The sequence below is a fragment of the Bos taurus genome, chromosome 5 (genome assembly GCF_002263795.3).
Source record: "Bos taurus isolate L1 Dominette 01449 registration number 42190680 breed Hereford chromosome 5, ARS-UCD2.0, whole genome shotgun sequence".
NCBI lineage: Eukaryota > Metazoa > Chordata > Mammalia > Artiodactyla > Bovidae > Bos > Bos taurus.
In genome coordinates this window covers 117080227-117098654 of record NC_037332.1, presented here as the reverse complement: position 1 = coordinate 117098654, position 18428 = coordinate 117080227, and the positions used below count along the sequence as shown (strand labels likewise).

General features: G+C 50.6%; 1 protein-coding gene across 2 annotated transcripts in view; it reads right to left on the bottom strand.

Annotated features, from left to right (window-relative positions):
* Positions 1-18428, bottom strand: part of TBC1D22A (TBC1 domain family member 22A) — a 256637-nt gene that overhangs the window by 131994 nt on the left and 106215 nt on the right. For both annotated transcript variants that reach the window (XM_005207532.5, NM_001076520.1), the window contains 1 exon segment: positions 9335-9449. In XM_005207532.5, coding sequence (XP_005207589.1) covers positions 9335-9449 — 115 coding nt within the window.

Here is an 18428-nt window from a genome sequence, read left to right as displayed (position 1 = left end):
CCAGCCTGCCAGCCGCCAGAACTCTGAGAGACAAACCCCGCTCCTCTAAGCGCCCCGGCCTGTGGTCCGTAGTGTACCAGCCACGGGGATGAAGACAGGCCTCTGCCGTCTCCACGACAGCCGTCCTGAGGGACTTCCTGGGCTTCCTGGTGGCTCAGGCGGTGAAGAACCTGCCTGCAGTGCAGGAGACCAGGGTTCGATCCCTGGGTCAGGAAGATCCCGTGAAGACGGAAATAGCCACCCACTCCAGTATCCTTAACCTGGAAAATCCCACGGACAGAGGAGCCTGGTGGGCTGCAGTCCATGAGGTCACAAAGAGTCGGACACGACCGAGCGACTGGCACTTTCACTTTGCTGAGGTACAGCTCGCACACCACGCCATTCAGCCAGGGAAAGCGGTTTTCAGCACAGGCACTGAGTGTGCAGACAGTCACTGGAGCCTGATTTCAGGACATGGGGTCCCTCCTAAAAGACACCCCACACCCGCAGGTCAACCCCCACACGCCCCCAGCTCTGTTCCCAAGCCACAGGCAGGGGTCTGTTCTCAGCCACCTTCTGTCCCCGCCTACCTGCCGACCCTGGACACTTCCCACGAGTGGATCGCACACTATGTGGCCTCACGTTTCCAAGGGCCCTCCGCTTCACAGCGTCTCAGCCCGCCGCTCCCCTTCACTGCGGAGCAATACTCCCCTGCGCGGGCAGACCACCCTTCATTTACAGCTCACCAGCTGCCGGGCACTCGGGCCGGGCTTTGGGCTTTGCGGGCTGCGACGAACAAGGCTCCCGGGAACACTCGCAGCAGGCTTCGGCCAGGTCGCACAGTAATGCCAGGCTTACACCTCTGCTGAAGTGCCCGGCTGTCGGCCAAAGTTGCTGGGCCAGCTGGACAGGCCCCCAGCAACACATGGGGTTTCAGATTCCTCCACATCCTTGCTGACAGTTGCTCCTGTTCCTCTGATTTCCAGCATCCTACGGGGTGTGACTTTGCCGGTTTGCATTCCTTAAGGATTAATGATGTCCAGTACCTTGTCATGCTCATTGGCCATTACTTTGCAGAAATGTCTACTCAAATACTTGGCCCCTTTGTTAAAATCAGATTGTCTTACTGATTTAGAACAGTTCTTTGTAATTTCTCCCATTCTGCAAAGGTCTCTTCCCTTGAGAGTATCGTCTCCAGCACGAAGTTTTCATGTCCACGGAGTCCAGTTCACCTGTTGTTTTTTGGGCATTTTTGCTCTTGGCGTCACATCTAAGAAGCCATGGCGTAATCCAAGGCCATGAAGACTTACTGCTGGGCTTCATTGTGAGACTTTAATAGTTTCAGCTCCTACATTTAGGTCCATGACTCATTTTACTTTTATGTATGGTGACAGGCAGGGATGGAACTTTGCATGTCAATATCTAATTGTTCCGGGCTTCCCTGGTGACTTGTGGTAAAGAACTCACCTGCCGATGCAGGAGACTTGCATTTGATCCCTGGGTTGGGAAGATCCCCTGGAGGAGGGCATGGCAACCCACCCCAGTGTTCTTGCCTGGAAAATCCCATGGACAGAGGAGCCTGGAGGGCTGCACTCTATGGAGTTGCAAAGAGTCAGACACGACTTACCAACTGTACAACAATCTCACTGCCCCAGCACCAAATGTTGAAAAAGACCATTTCTCCACTGAGCTGCCCTGGCATCACTGGCAAAGATCAACTGCCCATAAAAATGAAGATTTATTTCTAGACTCTCAATTCTGTTCTACTGATGGCCATGTCCATCCACAAGCCAGAATGACACTTTCCTGATTACTGTAGTTTGGCAGTAAATTTTGATATCAGGAAATGTGAATCCTCCAACTTCATTCTGTTTCAAGATTGTTTTGGCTATTCTGGGTCTCTTGAATGAAGATGAAGGGGATTTAATTTAATCTAAAATTTGAGGGAAGACTTTAAATCTTTTAATTTAAAAAAAAATATAATAAATATGAATTTAAAGATAAACTTGTCAATTTCTGCTACAGTTCTAATAGGGAGTACACTGAATCTTTAGATCAGTTTGGGGAGATCTGCCGTCTTAATACCACCAAGTCCTCCAATCCACCACAAGAGAGGTCTCTCCATCTATTTGTTGTTGTTCAGTGGCTAAGTCACATCCCACTCTTTGCGACCCCATGGACTGCAGCACGCCAGGCTTCTCTGTCCTTCACCATCTCCTGGAGTTTGCTCAAATTCATGTCCATTGAGTCAGAGATGCCATCCAAACATCTCATCCTCTGTCACCCTCTTCTCCTGCCCTCGATCTTTCCAAGTATTAGGGTCTTTTCTAATGAGTAGGCTCTTCGCATCGGTGGCCCAAGTGTTGGAGCTTCAGCTTCAGCATCAGTCCTTCTGATGAATATTCAGGTTTGACTTTAGGATGGACTGGTTTGATCTCCTTGTTCCATTTATGTAAACCTTCTTTAACATCTTTCCACAGTGTTTTGTAGTTCTTAGAATAAATACTGTACTTTTTTGCTAAATTTATGTCATTTTATTCATTTCGACAGTATCATAAATGGAATTGTTTTCATACTTCCTTTTTTTGATGGTCCATTGCAAGTGTGGAGAAATACAACTGGTGTTTCTGTCTTGATCTTGTATCTGACAACCTTGCTGGGCTTGTTTACTGGCTTTCATAATTTTTTAACGGATTCCTTTGGATTTCCTATATACAGATGATGTCATCTGCAGTGGGAGAGAGTTTCACTTCTTCATTCCCACTCTCAGTGCCTCCGCTTCCTTTTTTTTGCTAACTCTGTCAACCAGGACGGGCCTGAATACCAGTGGAGAACACAGACGCCCGTGTCTTGCTCCTGAGCCTAAGAGGAAAACGCTCGGTCTTCCACGTTAAGCGTGAGTAACCGTGGGGTCTTCACGCACTCTTTGTCAGAGAGGTCGCTCCTCTGGCCTCAGTGTTTTGAGTGCTTTTTATCAGGACGGTGTTGGATTACGTCAAATGCTTTTTCTGGATCAACTGAGATGACTGTGTTGCGCTGTCCTTTATTCTGTTAGGACAGAGTGTCACACTGACTGCGTTCCCCACGCTGAACCAGCCTTGAGTCCCGAGATGAACCCCGTCTGTCTGATGCATGACCCCTTTGCATGTCTGCTGCATTCCGTTCCTCAGTGTTTCACTGACGCTTGTTACATGTGCTCCTTCTTTGTGATCTTTGTCTCGTTCTGGTATCAGGATAATAATGGCCTAGGAGAATGAACTGAAAGTTATTTCCTCTCTCCTCTTTTTGTAACAGTATGTGAAGGAGTGATGCTAATTCTTTGTTAAATATTTGTCAGAATTCACCAATGAAGTCAGCTAATCCAAGGCTTTTCTTTGTGGGGATTTCTTAAATTACTCCTTTAATCTCTTACGTACATTGCTCTTATATTTATACATCCATATAAATATTGATAAATAAATTATAATAAACATTATATTATACTGAGACACAGAAACTTATTTTAAGAAATAGCTTTACACAATTATGAGGACTGGCAAGTCTGAAATTTGTAGACCAGGTCAGCAAGCTAGAAACTCGGGCAGGATTCCTATGTTGTAAGGAGAATTTCTTCCTCTTCTTCTTCTTCAGGAAATTTCCATCTTTGCTCTTAAGGCCTTCAATTCACTACATGAGGCCCACCCCCACATTATGCAGGGTAATTTGTTTTATTCAAAGACTACTAATGTATATGTTAACCACATCAAAATATACCTTCACAGCAGCATCTAGACTGGTGTTTGACCAAATAAGTGGGCACCACAGCCTAGCCAAATTTATACAACATTAACCATCACAGTCAGTTGTGGAAATCCGTGCCTTTCTAGGAGCATCTCCATTTCATCTACATCCTAATTTAATTTAGAGAGTTATTCACAGCATTTCCTTAATGCCATTTATTTTTGAAACCACTCATAACTTTAGTGATCTGAGCCTTCTTCCCTTTTTTCCAGGTCAATCTAGCCAAAGGTTGACCAGCGTTTTGTTGCCCTCTTTGAAGAACCAGCTTTGGTTTTGTTGCGTTTTCTCTACGGCTTTTCTATTCCCTACTTCATTTATTTCTGTTCTAGCCTTTATTTCCCACCTTCTGTTTGTTTTGCCTTTAATTCGCTCTTCTTCTCCTAGTTTCTGAAATTGACAACTCAAGTTAATGCCTTGAGATGCTCTCTTTAATGTGAATGCCTCTTGGAGCAGTGCTTTGGCTGCCTCCCCTACGTCTCCGTATGCTGTGACTTCTTCTTTGACTCATTGCTTCTTTATAACTGTATTCTAAAATTTTCACATATTTGTCACATTTTCTTCTGTAACTGATATCTAACTTAATGTCTGTATGATCAGAGCACAATTTATATGATTTCTACCCTTTCAAATGCACTGATGCTTGCTTTATGGCCTAGCATATGGTCTACGCTGGAGAGCGCTGCGCGTGCACTTGGGAAGATGGGATCCTGCCACGATGGGGGCTCTGCAGACCTCTCTGAGGGCCAGTGATTTCCAGGCGCTCAGTTTTCTTTCTGCTCCTTTGCTGATCTTCTGTCTGCGTTTCCTACACATTATTGGAAGGAGTATGTCACTATGTTCTAGAAAGACATTTTTTAAAAAAGCTTAATGACTCTGGGAAATGCTTAGAAATTAAAACAAAAAGCAGTACTAAAATGTGCATGCATAATATAATTGCTGCAATGCAAAAAGTACATTGGCAAAAAGACCAGAAGGAAATTAGTAAAATGTCCCAATGACAGCTTCTGAGACAAGGAGCTATACTGTTAATGAGTTTTCTGATTTTTTAATTTTTAGTATAAGTCCATTACTTTGATCATCGCCAAGATGTTTTTAAACAGAAAATCTGACTACATACAAGTTATGGGCTATGAAAGCACAGCGCACCTGACGGTCACCTCAGGGGGCTGCAAAACCAGCAGCCCCTCCCTCTGGTTCTGAGCCACTGGCATTTCCAGGGCCCTCTGTTCTCCACTCCCTCACACGGAACAGAACTGCCACAGGAAACATCCTGAATTCAGATGCTCTCGTTTCTACCTTTAAAATGTTTCTGAGATGAGCTGTGAACTGCAGAAGTGTGTTAGGTGAGGAACACTAAAGGAAGCCAGTGAAAGAGGCATTTAGCAGCAGCCTTGGTTCATATAAGACACGGGAAAACGAGATGCAATTAGGAAAGACATAAATGCAAACAGAGAAAAGTGTAGACAACTGCTTCTAAGACCGTAATTTATCAATAAGAAACGGCGATAGCTCACCCTCACTGTCACTCAGAGCCGGTTCACACCGACCGTGGATAAGGCGGAAGAAAGATGGCCGCACAGCTGTTCAGCTGACAGCAGACCCCACCCGCTCAGCACTTCTCCTCTGTGTCCCAGCCAGGTTTGGGGACTTACTCCTCTTGCTGACCCCACACTAAATCCACTCCCAGTGCGCTCTGGTATCCAGGAAATGCATGCTAAAGCGTCTTCTCTGGGCAAAAGTAACCTACTCGAAAACAACCTGTACTTTTGAGATGCTGACTTATAAACAGTAACGCAAAAATAAAGAATCGATGCTTTCAAACTGTGGTGCTGGAGAAGGCTCTTGAGAGTCCCTTGGACGGCAAGGAGATAGGACCAGTCAATCCGAGAGGAAATCAACCCCGAATATTCACTGGAAGGACTGAAGCTGAAGCTCCAATACTTTGGCCACCTGATGCGAAGAGCCAATTCATTGGAAAAGACCCTGATGCTGGGAAAGACTGAAGGCAGGAGGAGAAGTGGGCAGCAGTGGATGAGACGGTTAGACAAGCATCACTGACTCAAAGGACATGGATCTGAGCAAACTCCAGTGAAGGAGAGGGAAGCCTGGTGTGCTACAGTCCGTGGGGTCACAAAGGGTCACACGTGACTTAGTGACTGAGAAACAACAACACCAGTAAAAAAGTATCCATAATGTTCCTAAGGAAACAGACTGTCATTTCAGCCACTTTCCGTATTAGCTTTCAAGAGTGATTTATTTTACCAGAAAATGCCATATCAAACCCATCAGAGCTTACACATGCTGGTGATGAGAATCAGCTGTGAAACGCTCCTCCTACGTGCCGACCCACTCCCAGGCACCCTGAGGACTTGGTCCACAGCGAGTCCACACAAGCTGGTCAGGGCAGCTTCTAAATTTAAGGAGCACGCAGGACAAAGGCGTGGGGTTGTGGGAATGCTGCTTCGTGTTTTGCTCTGCTGAAACCACTTAGTTCAACGAAAATATACCTCTCTACTTAAATTGTGGGATTCAAGGTGACGGAATAATGGTTCTTAATCTTAAATAGGATTTAACACTGCTAAAATGAATATGACAGCCCCTGTTTGAAAAATACTTAAAAACTGCACCATGCCTAGGGGGAAAAGAACTTAAAAACTCCAACAACACTAGAAGGGTTTCATGAATTATGCTACATTATCTCAACAGAACATTCTGTGCAGGAGGTGGAAACGATCTTTACCAAGATCTCTTAATAATACAGGAACAAGCTAATGTTACAGGGACAAGCTCGTGTTCTAAGGTTAAACGGGAAAAGGCGCGAAACAGAATTTTCTATGTAACATGTTCTGAACTACATAAATAAAACACACAGCGAAGACTCAGAGGAACTCCCCGCAGACAGCTGTTCCCACCCGGCACTGCCATGGGCCTGCGCCCCGTCCCCAGGCTGGCCTGGTGGGAGTGCAGAGGCACAGACTCCTCCGAGGGGTGTCAGGAGAGCAGCATCTGGCCCCCACAGAGGACAGAGCAAAACGCGGCTGCGTAAGGCCACAGAGGCCTCCTTCCCCCCAGCCAAACCCAGACTTCGGGACCCCTGGGCTCAGTGGAGCCTGGAGAGGAAAGCACGGGACCCAGCCCTGCTGCCCAGCCCACAGCCCCGAGAAGCGGCCAGCTCCCCTGCACTGAGCCCTCCTCCACTGTCTTCTCCCAGCACGTGACACCTTCCCGGAGCGACAAGCCACTCGGGCTTCCCCCCGCTGGCTTCAGCGGCCTTCTCCAGCCTCTGGATCTGGACCACCCGCACACCCACCCCCGCCACCAAGGTCCCCAGAGCTCTCCTGACTCTCGTCCTCAGACACCCCTCGGGGGTGACAGACACCTCCAGGGCCCAACCGTGACCAGGGGCTCCATCCCAAAGTTTAGTTCAGTTCAGTCGCTCAGTCGTGTCCGACTGTTTGCGACCCCATGGACTGCAGCACGCCAGGCCTCCCTGTGCATCACCAACTCCCAGAGTTTACTCAAACTCATGTCCATGGAGTCAGTGATGCCATCCAACCATCTCATTTCTCTGTCGTCCCCTTCTCCTCCAGCCTTCAGTCTCTCCCAGCATCAGGGTCCTTTCTAGTAAGTCAGTTCTTCCCATCAGATGGCCAAAGTACTAAGTTTCAGCTTCAGCATCAGTCCTTCCAATGGATATTCAGGACTGATCTCCTTTAGGACAGAATGGTTGGATCTCCCTGCAGTCCAAAGGACTTTCAAGAGTCTTCAACACCACAGTTCTAAAAGCATCCATTCTTCTGCGCTCAGCTTTCTTCACAGTCCAACTCTCACATCCATACATGACTACTGGAAAAACCATAGCTTTGCCTGTCTAATCAAACCTTTGCTGGCAAAGTAAGGTCTCTGCTTTTTAACATGCTGTCTAGATTGGTCGTAGCTTTTCTTCCAAGGAGCTGAGGATTTGTTCCACACATGCTTGCAGAGGCGGGGGCTGGCGCTACTGCACCTGCGTGTGTCCTTCAACAGCGGGACAGCAGGGTGAGGAGCCGGAAGAGACCTGACTGCTGGCAGCCCCAGGGGGCCTGTGCGTGCGCCTGTGTGTGTGCATATGTGTGTGTGCGCACGACTGTGTGTGCTCACGGCATGAAGAGTCTCTGAGTTTACCTGAAGGCAACACTTGAACACAAAGTGTTCTCTCCAGCTTTCCTCTCTTCTGGACAATTCACATCGCGGTCATGTGCCTTCATCCCAGCCTGCTGATGATGCAGACCAACGCACCAAGGATCGCTTGGGTCTTACAACCTACATCGGTGCCAGACTCGTTAGGACAAACTTATTTACCACATTAATTAAATGGTCTATTTAACATGGAATATCAATTCTCTAATCACATCTCAGTTGAACTTCTTCTTTCAATTAACAGCTCTGAAGTCTACTGACAGAGCTCCTACTGTTCTAGGATCATTAAGAACACTTTCATTATCTGTCAAACGAGGAAGTGAGAAACAGAGAGGCAGGCAGGCTCGGAGCGGCCTCTCCCTGCTGAACAGATGATGGGGGAGCAGCCCGGGATCACTGGTTGCTTAGCAACGGAGAGGCTCCCATGAGACTCCAAGCGATGGGAGAGGGGTGGCCACAAAATGGACCACAAAATGGATGAGAAGCGGGTGCCGTCAGGGGACCATCTGGTCTCAAGTCAACCTCACTCTTCAGATCACAGCAACACGAGAATCCGAAGTGGACCTAACACTGAGATGGCTAAAACACAACCTAAAAAATAACCACAATGACAAACACCAAGGCAGGAAGGTTCACGTGAAGACAAAGTAACACCAGTTTTAAACAAAACGCTACCGCTCAAGAGTAAACCCGTCCTGTGGTGTTTCATTTCTGTCCACAGATGAATTAAAAAGTAGATCTCACACACATATCATCAGAACGGTTTTTAAACTTGAAACATAAACCAGGCAAAGTTACGCTACAGTTGGCTACCTGCTGCAACATAAACGGAAGAAAAAATATGCAATACTCAGAGACAGTATAACCCAACCTAAAGCCCATTAAACCAATTATTTTGCATGTAATTAATATTCCCATAAAATTAAATGCTACTAGTATATCAAAGGCAAACCAGTGATAAATGCTGCAGAAATGCAATTAAAGAGGATTCGGTTTTTAGCTTATAAGCAAAACATCCAACTAATAGCCTATCACCTTAACCTTAGCCATTTAAATCCAAATCATTAAAGCCAGTGCTCTGTGGCCATTAACACAAAACCACGCTCCTCGAATATATTACATTTCTCCTCATTTATTATTTAAAAGAAGATATTAATAATAATAAACACATCTCAATGTCTTCAGTGGTTGAGCATGTGGATTTAAGGACTTTTTCAAAGCGGGCATCAGTGATAAAACTATTGTTCTCCAATATTACTAATGGCTGTCATTAATAACATTAAAATTAACAGCAATTTTCAGCACGGGTGTAATTATGCAGAGCAACATGGTCAGGCCACTGAAGTCCACGTTTAATGTCTGTGAGAAGAAAGCACCGTGCATGCTGTGATCTTACCTATGTACTCACAGATGAAGACTACAAAGAAGGGAGTGACAAGGTCATTTATCCCCTGAACATATCCGCTGGCAGGATGACGTATGGCCCATATGAACAGTATCCTTTCAAAAATCTGAAAGAAAAGTGAACACTGGTGGAGCAGAAAGCAAACACATCAGAAACTTTTTAAGTGTGTGCATCCTTAGGACACACGTTACCGATACTTTTCAGTCTCTAATATAAAATACAACTGTTTTAAATTCCAGTTATCTTGATTTTTTTTAATAGACTCACAAGCAGCATGGAAGAACGTCCTGGAGCCCTGGGCTCAGTCCCACCACACAAGCTGGCTCCTACAAGAGACACTCACTCTCTGGCCTCCCAGCCCCGCGGGTAACCGCTGCGTGTGGCCGCCCTGGACTCGGCCAGCAGGCGCAGCGGCACCTGGCCTGGCAGTTCAGGAAGCGGGGGGGGCAGACAGAGGAATGGACGGGTGGGCAGGTGGGCAGGGGGAGGTCAGCAGCTGGTTGCCCACGTGAATGGGCATGAATGGGCAGAGGGACAGGTGGGAGGGAGGGGATGGCCGACGCCCTAAGCGTCCCTCACCAGATGCTTTTTCACAACTGACAGGTAACAGCATATTCGCTCCAGCTGTCAGCATAACGACTGAATATCTGTAAATCCTATATTCCGAGGTGACCGGCGCAGTAAGTCTGGTTAACACCCACCACCACACACAGCCGTAGGACTTCTTTTCTTGTGACGAGGACTTCCAAGGCTGATTTTCTTAACGACGTTCAGAGAGGTGGTAAATGTCGTCCACTGTGGTCGCCGGGCTGCGCGCGACAGCCCTGCCGCTTGTCTATTCTATTCTGACGCCCTTCACCCATTTCACGTCCCAGCCTCCTCTGGCAAACACCGATTTATCCTTCGTGTCTCTGAACGTGGTCGATTTTTTAATAGATTTTTTTCAGGTTATTTCCTATTACAGTTTATTACAAAATGCTGCACACAGTCGACTGCTGAACAGTAAATCCTTGTTGCTCACCTATTTGACATGCAGGAGTCTGCACCTCTTAACCGCACACTCCTCACGCATCACTCCCTTAACTACCCCCTTCGGTCCCCATAGGTCTGTGTCCCACGTCTGATGTTTCTTTTTTATGTATGGATTCATCTGCGTCACTTCTTAGACTCCACACACAATGACGCAACAGACGCCCCCTTAAACCGCAGGACGCTCCCGGCCCTTGGATGCAGGCGTCCCCGTCAGCCCGGCTCCCGCCGCCGTCCGAGGACCCGCCACCCTGGCGCCGTCTCAGCTCCTCTCTCCTCGCCACTCACACCCAGTCCATCCTGCCTCCCCTCCTCACGCCCCCCACCATCCTCCACCTGCATTCAGGAGGCGTCTCACCAGGGCCCCACCGCGTCGTCACCCACGCACACGCATGCGCACACGCACGCACACGCGGCTTCACGGCCTCCCCGGCTCCAGGCTCCAGGCTCCTGGCTCCAGGCCCCCGCCCCCAACACCGCGCCCTGGCTGCCCTGGCTCTGACCCTCTGCCGCCAGCTCCCAAAGCCCAGCTGCACTGGGCCCACCAGGCTGCCACCTCCTCCGTGCTGGTCCCCAGCCCTGGCGTCCAGCTCAAGCCACACCGCTGGGTGGCTGGGCCGCCATCTGCCCCCTCCCCACCCGCTGGGGAGGGCCGACGGCTTCCTGCTCGTGAGGCCCCGGCCGGCAGTGTCCCTGGGCCTTCCCGTCCCGGGTCCCTCTGGACCGACAACACCTGGAGGCACCTCCTGGTCGCTGGACCACCGTCCGAATCCTGCTTCTCCATCAAGCGGTGATGCTCCAGACCTGCAAGGCCCACTAGCCGGGACCTCAAGGCCCCTCCCTCCGAGTCCATGATGGGAGACAGACTGGGAGCGGGGATCGGCTCCAGAGGCATCTGGTGGACAGAGACCAGCGAGGAGGTGACGGGCTGTGATGCTTATGACAAGCCGCTCGGACGGCAGTAGGAGAGAGGAGCCTTCCAAAGCGAACAGAGGCAGACGGAGCCATGCGTGGCTGAGAATCAGGGCCCACAGTCTTGGCAAGACGGCCTAGCCCCCGGCATGGGGGACCTTCTGTCTCGCCCTGCACAGGTCTCCCTCCTTCCCGGCCACCAGTCGAGCAGGGGCGTGGACAGAACCTGCCGAGGAGCCAGGCAAAGCCCGCGGGTCTGCCCCTCAGCACCAGCGTGCCTGGTGGAGGGGACGGGTGTGCACGTCCTCCTCGAAGCCCTGACTCCAGGCCCGCCTGCCCCAACTCCACACAGGCCCGACAGCTGCCCGGAGCCCTCGCCAGCTTCCACGCCATAAACAACATCCCCAGTGGCTCTGGTGCTCGCGTGCCCTTGACCTGACACCTATCCAGGCAGCACCCCTACCTCCCCAGGTAATCAGAGCCGGGAGGCCGCACCCACGGCCTCTCATCGTCTTGCATATTATTTCCCTATAACAACAGCTATTAATTTAGAGAATAAGAAAGACTCCCATGGTTTACACATCTCAGAGCGGAAGAGGGAGACAGAAAGGAAAGGTGAACCACTTACTTAAACGTCCTGCAGCCTCTCTCTTGGCAGTAACTGTCCTGCACGCTGGGGACACCAGGGGTCCACAGCTGGATCCACCCCAACCAAGCCACCCGCGGTCCCAGGTCCCCCACCTGCCCTTGCGGGCGCATGCCCTGGTCCCCGCACTCCCTCCAGCCCCACTGTGGGACCACCCACTGCCCACAACATGAAGCAGCATCTGGCTGAGGGCGGACAGAAGCTGATGGACAGATCAGCCTCGTCTGGACTCCCAGGGAAGCTGCACTGAGTGTAATGAAGCAGGGAAGGTGTCCACACAGACAGCGTGCCTGGTGATGGCGGGGAGCGAGAATCCGGAAGGTCAGAGGGGAGCCCTGAGTCCTGACCTGCCTGCAGCTGAGGGGGGCTGAGGGAGAGTGCCGGCTGGGCTGGGGCATGCAGGATCCACAGAGCAGCGAGAGCCCTGCCCCCCACTCCAAGGGGCACCTCACAGTCAGCTTGGCATCCCAGGTCCAGTGGACAGTGGCTCATGGGGGCAGCTCTGGGGCCACAGGGGCCCCAGGGCGAGGGCCAGCCAGCCTGGGGTATGGGGCCGGCTTCCCACAAGGTGCCTAAAGGCCAGAAAGGAGAGGTGTCCCGGGGCGGGAACCAGGTGGCCTCAGCAGCTCAGTGTCCCCTGCACAGTCCAGCGTCCCCACAGACGGCCCTGCCCCTGGCCACCCTCCCTGAGTCCACCTGTGACGGGGACAAAGTCAGCGCCCCACAGGCTGATTCTCCAGTGGCATCAGGGCCCCAGGCTCACACACGCGCCAACGGAGCCCAGCAAGGTCATCGCGTGCCCAGCAGGCAGCCACGGGCATTTCTGCAGGGGCCACAGTCCCCACGGCTCTGTGTGTCAAAACCCAGGCATTTCACTAAGAGCTGTCACAGGAAGGGTGAGGACAGTGCACTCGACTTGCACGAGGCCGTCAGTAGACGCGGGACAGCTTAGGAAAGAGCAGACGTGGAAGGGCGGACACGGGACGCGAGCTCGCGCCTAAGCCGGTGCACTGTGGGCGTGAGCAGCAGTGCTGTTTGCCAGTGAAGGAAGCGTGCCCTCCGTGTGTGCACGTGTTTAATGAGAACACGGAATGATACAAGATGGCCCTAGCGATGAATATTTACTGGGTAATATTTGCTATTAAAGGTCTGTTGACATTCCCTGAGGTCTACCTTCGTTAGAGAGGAGGAATTCATTAAACGCAGTTCAGACTTCAAACTCTTCCCCAAGTACCTTCTCTACAGACCAACTGACCCTCGTCAACAATCATGAAAACACTTGCTACTCTTACCACCAGCACCACTTGCACTGAAAACGTGAGAAGGCACCGGGCATTCCCAGCCTCCGGAACCTGAGCACAGGCCAGGTTTTCCCTGAAAGCCCAGCGTTCCTCCACAGAGGGCCCCGGGGAGCAGCTCGAGAGGGCCCCGTGGGGAAGCTCCTTCTGTCCTGACTCTGCAAACATATTACCACCTTCACGCGCCTCCACGGCAGGACCAGGGTGCCGACACGCCATGCACTTGGAGAGCTGAGATGTTCTGCATTCTAAAAAATTTAATATATTGAAATTGAAAACGTTGCTGTGCTCATGATTACTTGGGGGAAAAAAAAATCTGATTTCGAAAATGCGAAAGCATCATAATTCAACCATATGCATCGGCAACATGACTTCCCAGCGTATCAAGCGCCGTGGAGATGATTTCTGTGAGAATAATAACAAAATATACGATTGTGTTGAGAAGACCTGTGGGATTTATATCTCCTGAAATCCAGGAGCCATGTGGGCTCAGAAAGAGGAGATATTTATAACACAGGTGCTCACACCACGACTGAGGGGACGCTCCCCCCAAACGAATTACAACATCTGATGAATGAGACAAAAATAAGAGTCCATAACAAATCTAAAACGTAGATTAATCGGCAGCCATCCATCACATAATATATGCACCGAATGCAGGTTTACAATCCAGTTAATAATACCGCGCTCTGAAGCCGCTGCCGCACCACGCTGGGTGGTGAATTACTCCACCCTCACCTCCTTGAGATGTGGGGATTTCCGTCCCACGTTCTGTGCTCAAGTCACTTGACGGGCTGGCAAAGCACACACGTTTCATCAGGCTCAGAACTGAAGTACAGAAAAGAAACAACACCTTCAGACGACACATCACGCTGTCACCGTCGTCAGACCGCACGCTCGGCACGGCAGATGGAGCTGCGTGCCGGAGCGCAGCCGAGGAGTCGGACGCGGTCAGAGCGTCTGTCCCTTTAGAGCGCGGCCAGCCTTCCCCCTTGGGCGGTTCAGCACGTGAGATGCTGACACTCTTAATCCTGTGAGGCAGTGAAACATCCGTCCTGGCCAATTTGGGTTTACTTCAGGAACGCACACTCTCCTTCCTACTCGGAAGTCGCCTGATAAAATCCACTGTATCAACAGAATAAAGGAGCAAAGACCTATTCTCACCTCAGACGACAAGTGGGAAAGGAGGCGGTAAAACCTCAGCAGCCACTAAGGACTTTAAAACCCTGAGCAAAGCAAGGCTCCAGCCTTAACACGAGCCATCTACAAAACCGGGAGCAAACACCCCAAGTCAACGGCGCAGGCTTCTTCAAAACTGGAATGACACCAGGGTGTGCCTGCCTTCAACACTAATATTCAATACTGCAGTGGAAATCTTGGCCAGCGGAGGAAAAAAAAAACCAAGCATGGATATACAGAACAGAAAGAAAACATGAAGCTATCATGATTCATAAGCCATATGATTAACTTCTTTAAAAACTCAAATACACCTACACACAGAACATTAGAATTGATAAAAGATTACTGTTTGCCAGATATAAAATTAACTTACAAAGGTCAACTGCATTTCTATATACTGTCATTAAGAAATTAGACAATGCTACTAAAATGCAAAAAGATGCCACTTCCTAAAAATACATCTATAAAGAGATTTAGTAAGTCGTGTGACGTATTTGAGAGAGAAAGCACCAGAACGAACACCAGCCAGGTGCTTCTTCACCCTGGGCTGGATCAATAAACCACAGGAGACACAGGCAAGACTATGCAGCAGTGAAGATGAGCCACGCGGTGGGTGCAGGGGCTGGGGCTGAGCACCGGAGCCCTGGAATAGAGTGCTGACAAGGGGCACGCTGAGCACAACCCCACCAAGAATAAAGAGTGAAAACAGATGAAACACACACAAACCCACGCCACAAACCTAGAGAAGAGCAAGAGAATGATTTACCAAAAATCCAGGGAAGAGCTCCTTGTTGGGGGACACAGACAAGTCTGGGGAGGGACAGAGAAGTGACCTCAACGATGCCAGCCTGGCTGTCTCATCAGCTTCACAGTGGACAGTTCACTTCAGTCCTGTCCGACTCTTGGTGACCCCATGGACCACAGCACGCCAGGCCTCCCTATCCACCAACTCCCGAAGCCTGCTCAAACTCATGTCCATTGCGTCGCTGATGCCATCCAAACATCTCATCCTCTGTCGTCCCCTTTTCCTCCTGCCTTCAATCTTTCCCAGCATCAGGGTCTTTTCAAATGAGTCAGTTCTTCGCATCAGGTGGCCAAAGTATTGGAGTTTCAACTTTAGCATCAGTCCTTCCAATGAACACCCAGGACTGATCTCCTTAAGGATGGACTGGTTGGATCTCCTTGCAGTCCAAGGGACTCTCAAGAGTCTTCTCCAACACCACAGTTCAAAGACATCAATTCTTTATCACTCAGCTTTCATGACAGTGAACATGTGGAAGTAATTTTTAATTTTTTCTTTACATTGGACAGGTATGTTATGGAAACCTTTCTGCTCTGATTTGTTTTACCATAAAGCCAGAAAGGGAAAAAAGGGAAAGATCTATGGATTAGATCCTTGAAATATATACCAGAAGAGTTTAATGAACTGATTATATAATGAATACATATCTCTCAGGCTCTCACAAAGAGGTTTCTCAGGTGGCTCAGTGGTAAAGAATCTACCTGGCAACGCAGAAGACAATGAGTTCAATTCCTAGATCAGGAAGATCCCCTGGAGAAAGAAATGGCAACCCACTCCAGTATTCTTGCCTGGGAAATCCCATGGATGGAGGAGCCTGGTGGGCAACAGCCCGTGGGGTCACAAAGAGTTGGGGTCACAACTGAGCGACTAAATAACAGGCTCTTACAAATGCAATCCCCCCCCCACCTCCAAAGGGTAAAACAAAGATGAATTATGAGACGGCATGGAGAGAGCAATAACTACGAAGACGCAGGCTCAGGAGCACTTAACGTCCACAGCTCCCCAGCCTGAGACCCGACCAGCACCGCGTCTCCCATGGAAGGACCCTCCAGAACGCCCACCCCAGGAGGAGCGCGTGTTTAATGCATGCAGCCCACCAGCACCTGTCAGCTGTTTACCACGAGCCAGCCCCACTGGAGGGGCCGGGGGGACACAGGAGAAGAAAGACCCGGGCCCTGGCCGTGACAGCCTGCAGCATGAGAAGAGACAGCCAGGGCCTCGGCCGTGGCCAGAATCCCAGCAAGATGCTCAGACACGCCGGTCTGAGACCCCAGTGTGCATCAGGCACCAGCAGTACAAAGACAAAAGTGGGGGCTGCCCCCCTCGAGAGCTGCATCCAAGGGGACAGAGACGCGAGCAGACCGTGGGAATCATGTGGGCGCCGTAGGGTCAGCCAGGGCAGGAGGGGGTGCTGGCAAGCTCGAGGAGGTGGGGGAATGGTGAGCAGAGCAGGCCAGGAGGAGACCCCCGGGCACGGAGGTAGCGCCCCTGTGCAAATGCCCCAACCCTCTTCAGTCTAGGCCAGACCCTCGGGACACAGCCAATGCCTGCTCCTCGGGAAGCGGGCTTCTCCCTGGCCGCCTCAGCCCCGGACGCCAGCTGGGCCCATGCCCCTCCACACAGACACTCCAGTCAGGAAGCCTGTCTGCAGAAAGCTCACAGTCAGCGGACAAGTCGAGGATGAACACATCTGTGCTCCACGGATACATGCCTCCCAGAAAACGACCATGCTTCGGGCCACAGAGAACTCATCACCCCAAGCAGAAGGACCATGCGTGGATAATGGGGTCCTGAAGGCCTGCACGTTCTTTGTCCTCCGTCTGATTAAATGTGACAAGACGTCACTTCTCCGTGGCTAACTGGAAAAAGCATCCTATTTCCCTAATTCGTGAAACTGCTCTAAGAAGCAGAAAGCCAGAGGGCAGGTAATATAATAATTACGGAGGAGAAGGGACTCGCAAGTTGATGACCTTATCTCGTGACAAGGCCCAGCTCTGAGATCTGAAGGAAGCTCCTTCCCTGAGCTCCCTGCACCAGCCCACGAGCCAGAGGGCCTCGGGTAAGAGTTCGCATTTTCCAAGTAAGAGGCTGAGGTTACTTCCACAAATAGAAGATCAAAAGAGCAAGGGCCAAAAAGTTATGAACTTTACTTTCAAATAACAACGTTGGATAAAAAGATTACTCAGTTCAGTTCAGTTCAGTCGCTCAGTCGTGTCTGAGTCTTTGCGACCCCATGGACCGCAGCACGCCAGGCCTCCCTCTCCATCACCAACTCCCAGAGTTTACTCAAACTCATGTCCATCAAGTCAGTGATGCCATCCAACCATCTCATCCTCTGTTGTCCCCTCTCCTCCCGCCTTCAATCTTTCCCAGCATCAGGGTCTTTTCAAATGAGTCAGTTCTTTGCATCAGGTGACCAAAGTATTGGAGCTTCAGCTTTAGTGATTAACGACTCACTTCAACAAAATCTCCCAAGTCCCGTGAGGCTCCAGGCACTCGGGCGCCGGCCCTGCTCCTGGGGAGGTGACGTGCAGGCAGAGTGAGACCTCATCCACGAGGAAAAATCAGACAATAAGCACCAAGAGGATCAAAGTGTGAACCAAAGTGGGGCGGGGCGTCTCCGACAAGGCTCCATCTCTGGAAGGCCCAGAGGAAGCAGACGCCTGAGGTCACGGGTGAGGAAGGGAGGACCCCAGACAGCGTCACGTGATGAGTGCTCGTGCCCAGCTGCCCTGCGCCGAGCAGACAGAGGAAACCCACAGACAGAAGGCCTGATCAGACGGGTCAAGGCGGAAGGGCAGGGCGCAGGCAGGGAGGCAGCCGTGCCCCGGGTCCCAGGTCCCTGGGGACGTCACCTCAGGAGGTCCTACAGAGACCCTGCCTCCATCCACAGCCTCCGCCTCCGTCTGTGCTTCCTGCCAGCAGGGACTTCCAGGGTCCACCCCAGGAGTCTGACTCGGAAGGCCGAGAGGAGGCCAGGGAACAGGCAGGCTAAAGGTTTCAAAAGCAATTAAACAGTGAGCAAAAAAACGGAACAGACATTTCACCAAAGAAGATCTGAGCCTGACAAATCAGGAGATGAAAAGATGCTCAATGTCCGCAGTCAACAGGGAAATGCAAATTGTAACCCCATAAGATGCCACCACACAGCTGTTTTTTAAAACAGTGAAAATTAAACAGATTGGCAATCCCACGTATGACACGGACCTGGAGGAACTG